The following is a 6,208-nucleotide window of genomic DNA, read 5'->3' as shown; positions in this document are numbered from 1 at the left end:
ATGTTAGGCTGATTGATAACTCTAAATTGTCCCTAGGTGAGAGTGAGAGTGTGAATGATTGCTTGTCTTGTTTTTCTCTATGTGTCCCTGTGATGGACTTGCGACCCATCTAGGGTGTACCCCGCCCCTCACACAGTGATGACTGGACATGGGCACCAGTGACCCCCGTGACACAAAATGGAATAAGCGGGTAAATAAAATGGATGGATGGATGTGCAAGAAGAGAACAGTGATCATCAGAGAGATCACATTTTCTGACACAGATAGGTCAAAACTTATGTTGGTGTTTTGGACATATGAATACCTACATAGTAATAGATTGCCTTTTCAAATTACATTGCATCAATTCAAATGTCAGCTTATTTTCTGTGCAACGGTGTCATTCTCTGACAATATTCTGCTCTTTGCTTGTGTTTGTTTCTACAATCACAACGAGCAAACCAGTTGTGAGCATGAGTGAGCAGGGGTGTAATTACATAGGATTTTAAACCCACAACCCAAACAACAACAGCACCAAAAAAAGAAAAGAAAAACGAAAAATGACAATGATTAATAAACCTAAAATACACAGAATATGCGAATTATAGAAAATTTCATGCAAAAATAAAATCTATAGCATCACATCAGAATGACAAACAAACATAGTTTGACAGTAGATATGAGCTTATAAAAAGTGGCAAAACGATTGAAACATTCTTGCATTTAAGAAGAAAAGGCATGCCTAAATGACCACTTTAGACAATATTATTTGAGTTCTTCTTCTTCTTCTTTTTTCGACTTTTCCCTCTTCAGGGGTCGCAAAAGCGAGTCATCCTCCTCCACCTCACTCTGTCCTCTGCATCCTCTGTCCTCACCCCAACTACTTTCATGTCCTCTCTAACTGCATCCATATATCTCCTCTTTGGCCTTCCTCTTTGTCTTTTTCCTGGCAGCTGCATTTCTAACATCCTTCTACCAATATACCCACAGTCCCTCCTCTTGACATGTCCAAACCATCTCAGTCTGGCCTCCCTAACTTTATCTCCCAGTTGTTCAACCTGTGCTGTGCCTCTGATGATCTCATTTCTAATCTTATCCAGCCTTGACACTCCTAAGGAGAACCTTAGCATCTTCATTTCTGCCACTTCCAGTTCTTTCTCCTGTATTTTTGTCAATGCCACTTTCTCCACACCATACAATATAGCTGGTCTCACAACTGTCTTGTAAACTTTTCCTTTGACCTTTGCTGACACCCTTTTGTCACAAATCACTCCTGAAACTTTTCTCCATCCTGCCTGGGCTCTCTTTTTCACTTATTTATCACATTCCCCATTTTCCTGGACAGTTGACCCCAAGTACTTGAAGTCCTGCACCTTTGTGACCCCTGCTCCTTGTAGCCTCACTGTTCCACCAGCCTCCCTCTCATTTTCACACATGTACTCTTGTCTTACTACAGCTGACTTTCATTCCTCTTCTTTCAAGTGCATACCTCCACATCTCCAAGTTCTCTTCCACCTGTTCCCTGTTCTCACCACAGATAACAATGTCATCTGCAAACATCATCATCCATGCAGGTTCTTGCCTGACCTCATCTGTTTGTCGGTCCATCACCAGAGCAAACAAGGAGAGGCTCAGAGCCGATCCTTGATGCAATCCCACCTCCACCTTGAAGCTATCTGTCACTCCTACAGCACATCTCACCACTGTCCTGCTGTCCTTATAAATGTCCTGTACCAGTCTAACATACTTTTCTGCCACTCCAGCATGCAATACCACACCTCCTCTCTCGGCACTCTATCATATGCTTTTTCTAATTCCACAAAGATACAATGGAGTTCTTTCGGACCCTCTCTGTACTTCTCCATCAGCATTCTCAAACCAAAGATGGCATCCGTGGAGCTCTTTCTTGAATATACAAAACCATACTGCTGCTCACAGATAGTCACATCTCGTCTAAGTCTTGCTTCCACAACTCTCTCCCAGGTCTTCATCGTGTGGCTCATCAACTTAATTCCCCTGTAGTTGCAACAACTCTGTACATCACCCTTGTTCTTAAAAAATGGGCACCAGCACATTTCTTCTCCAATCCTGAGGCATTTTCTCACTCTCAAATATGCCATTGAATATTTGAGTCAAAAACCTCACTGCCATCTCTTCAAGACATTTCCAAACCTCCCCTGGTATGTCATCAGGTCCTACTGCCTTCCCCTTCTTCATTCTTTTCAGAGCTGTCCGGACTTCACCCTCACTAATCTTTCCCACTTCCTGGTCCACAGTTTATATAACTTCTACTCTTCTTTCACTTTCATTCTCTTCATTCATTAGCTCCTCAAAGTACTCCTTCCATCTTCCCATCACACTCTCCTCACTTGTTAGAACATTACCATTCATATCTTTAATAAGCCTAACCTGCTGCACATCCTTTCCAGCCTGATCCCTCTTTCTTGCCAATTGGTACAAGTCCTTCTCACCCTCTTTAGTGTCCAGTCTCCTATACAACTCATCGTACGCCCTCTGCTTTGCCTTAGTTACTTCCCTCTTTGCCATAGATCCCATCTCCTTATATTCCTGTCTCCTCTTTTCAGTTCTTTCACTGTCATATTTATTCTTGGCTAATCTCTTTATTTTAACAGCATCCTGCACTTCACTATTCCATCACCAGGTTTCCTTATCATCCATTCTCTGTCCAGATGACACACCAAGTACCTTCCTACCTGTCTCTCTAATTACTGTTGCTATAGTAACACAGGCATTTGGAAGCTCTTTCTTACTACCCAGAGCATTTAACAGCGCCTCTCTGAATTTCTCACAACATTCTTCCTTCTTCATCTTCCACCATTGTGGCTTCTTCCCTGATTTTACTATTTTTCTCTTCTTCACAACAAGAGTCATTTTACACACAACCATCCGATGTTGTCTGGCCATGCTCTCCCCTGCCACAACCTTACAATCTCCAATCTCCCTCAGGTTTCCTCTTCTACACAGAATGTAGTCGACCTGCATACTCCTTCCTCCACTCTTATAGGTCACTCTATGTCCCTCCTTCTTTTGGAAATAGGTATTGACTATAGCCATTTCCATTCTCTTGGCAAAATCCACCACCATCTGTCCTTCCTGGTTTCTTTCCTTTACACCAAACCTACCCAACACTTCCTCATCCCCTCTGTTTCCTTCACTAACATGTCCATTCAGGTCTGCTCTGATCACCACTCTCTCCTCCCTGGGAATACTCTCTATCACTTCATCCAAATCTTTCCAAAATGTATCTTTCTCCTCCTCATCACATCCAACCTGTGGAGCATAACCACTGATGATGTTTAGCATCAGACTTTCTACTTCTACCTTCAGGCTCATCACCCTATCTGATACCCTTCACCTCTACTACATTATTTGCCAACTCCTCCTTTAGGACCACCCCTACCCCATTTATCTTTCTATCCACACCATGGTAAAACATTTGGAACCCTGCTACAATGCTGCAAGCCTTGCTGCCCTTCCACTTGGTCTCTTGGACACATAAAGCATCTACCTTCCTTCTCTGCATCATGTCAGCCAGCTCTCTACCTTTGCCTGTCATTGTCCCCACATTTAGAGTTGCAACCCTCGGTCCTACATTCTTCACTTTCCTCTTCTCCCTCTGTCTACCAACACGTTTCCCTCCTCGTGGTCTTCGGCATTATTAGTTGAGTATTTATTCAAAATATTGTGATTAGTGCAATTTAAATTCCAAAATTGCTCATGATTGTAGCATTCACAGCAGTCCGGCATCTTCTGAAACATGATATGCAGCATTGCACAGTTAGTTTTTGAAGTTGACAGTAATTATGATGCCCCGACTGACTGCTCTTTGAGACAGATGCTGTGTTCACAAATCTTGAAGCAGGTCAGCTCCCAAACTGACTGGAAAATGAGACAAGAGGTCTCTCAGCCACAGTCAAGGTTCCCTGCTCTAACAAGAAAGCAGATGGCAGCTTATGAGAAGAAAAAAATATCTAAAAAGGAAAATCATTTGGAAAATCTTTCAAATTTCCAAAAAGGGTTCCTCTCCCTATAACACATTCCTTTACTACATTGTTGCATACAATTAGTTTTGAGTAAAAAAGAGCAGAACAAAACAAAATTATCAAGCAGATTTTACTCATTTGATCCACCTTCTGTGCTGTAGTTCAAGCACACATTTCACAATACATTCTGCCATGTTATATTAAGATGGAAGTAAGCTAATGAGAAACGTATACACACATATATATATATATATATATATATATATATATATATATATATATATGATATATAGATATATAGATATAGATATAGATATTGGTTCTCAGAGAAGAAGGTCACAGGACAGGGACCTTGCATGTGGGTTTTCTCTGATTACTCTAGTTTCCTCCCACAGAACATAAACATGCACATTAGGCTGATTGGTAACTCTAAATTATCCCTAGGTGTGAGTGAGAGAGTGAATGTTTGTCTTGTTTGTCTCTTTGTGTCCCTGTGATGGACTTGCAACCCGTCCAGGGTGTACCCTGCCCCTCACACAATGATTGCTGGACATGGGCACCGGTGACCCCTGTGACCCAAAATGGAAGAAGTGGGTAAAGATAATGGATGGATGGATATATACTACCCAGAAGCCAACAGTGCTCCAGGCCACGGCTTTCTTGTAGTTTTATTTCAATAAGCATACACTGACAACTCAAAAGAACAACATAACCCAGAAGCCAACAGTGCTTCCAGCTGCTGCTTTCTTCCAAATGGAGGGAACGCTTTGCAACACAAATCTACGCTATCCATTAAGCTCACAGAACTGGCAGGAAAGTCACATATAAATTGAAGTTTCCTGAAGCTCAATTATCCATGTTCACATCAACCTGGATGGGGAGGTGGGCTTTGATGCTGCAGGGTACTGTAGGTCTGCTAAACCAAACTGAGCCTGACCGGAACCGAGCTGCAGTTCTGAAGAGCTGGTGAGTAAAATTTTGCAGTACTGTACAGTACATATACATATGTTGTTAAAATGACGTAGGTTCAAGAGTTTAGAACATTGCAAGAGTGTGGGAAAAGTTTAACGACTCTTAGATCATATATAAATACTTAAATAAATATAGTGTTGCTACTTTGCGGTTTTTCTCCTATCGTGGGGGTGTTTGGAACATTATCCCCGCAATAATTGAGGGACCACTGTATTTGGATTTCTACAATTTAATGTTATGGCAAATATTAACGCTGAAATGTTACATGTTTTTGCCAGCCAATATGAAAGTAATGCTTGTACCTACGTCCGTTTTCTTTTTCTGGAATTCAAAATAAAGGCAATCAAATAGTGAGCAGAGTTTTTAAACTACAAAACACATTTCTCATCAATGTCTCGTGACCAGAAGCATTTAAACGTTTGTCAGTCCCTAAAATACCAACACTGTCCAGGAAAAGCAGTTCCTCCAACAAACATCCATATTCTTGCGTTATCTCTAAATGGCATCCAGCCAGTTAAGAATAAAACAGGAAAAGCGCCAGTGATGCAAATTTTCATTCCTAGTGTTATTTGAAAAATAAAATAAAATAAACACTAAGATATGGTTTATACAATTGTATTCATATGTTTAAGTACAGAAGGCAGATTGCTCAAGAAATAAACAAAAGAGAGAACAACAAAACAGTGGGAGCTAAAAGTGGGTAGGAAATAAAGAGAATTGTGCCTCTGCTTCTCAGCGGCAGAAACCCATAACATTAGATTAGTTTATTGTTCTGCTGTGAAAAGTTATGTGCAGAATGAAAAGAGGTGTGGCAGTTTAGAGAGAGTCTGAGGAAAATACATTATGTAAGATAAAATGCAATTTGTTCATGTGAGAAAAGGCTCTGCCATAAAATTGCATCAGCAAGCAGGAATAACGATTCCTTTGTAGCTACAGCTTCCATTAAATAAAAATCCCAACCCAGTGTTAGAGCAGATGTAACCGCTAAAAATCAAACATATTAATATGGTCATGAGAAAAAATAATGTAAGGACACTAGGATTGAAGAAAAATAAACAAATTGATTTCTTACCTGAAACGGTCCTGACAACCTCAGAGTTGTTTCTTAAGCCAACAAAGGAGAACTGGTAAAGCCTCCATGAACGAATATCCCCAACCTCCACTGAGCTCCTTTTCCACTTGTACACAATCTCCTCCTTGGGGTAGCCATCTGAAGAAGAAGAAACAGTTTAAACATCTGGGAGATTAATAAA

The 6,208-nt window shown here is 40.8% G+C and overlaps 1 protein-coding gene across 3 annotated transcripts in view; it reads right to left on the bottom strand.

Moving 5' to 3' along the window:
* The window catches only part of gabrg2 (gamma-aminobutyric acid type A receptor subunit gamma2), a 70,909-nt gene that overhangs the window by 26,004 nt on the left and 38,697 nt on the right, over positions 1–6,208 (bottom strand). For all 3 annotated transcript variants that reach the window (XM_037687886.1, XM_037687887.1, XM_037687888.1), the window contains exon 6: positions 6,028–6,165. In XM_037687886.1, the coding sequence (XP_037543814.1) occupies positions 6,028–6,165 (138 nt within the window). The remainder of the gene's footprint in view (positions 1–6,027; positions 6,166–6,208) is intronic.

The sequence above is a fragment of the Nematolebias whitei genome, chromosome 14, assembly GCF_014905685.2.
Source record: "Nematolebias whitei isolate Nwh7 chromosome 14, NemWhi1, whole genome shotgun sequence".
Classification (NCBI taxonomy): Eukaryota; Metazoa; Chordata; class Actinopteri; order Cyprinodontiformes; family Rivulidae; genus Nematolebias; species Nematolebias whitei.
This window is presented reverse-complemented; position numbering and strand designations above follow the sequence as displayed.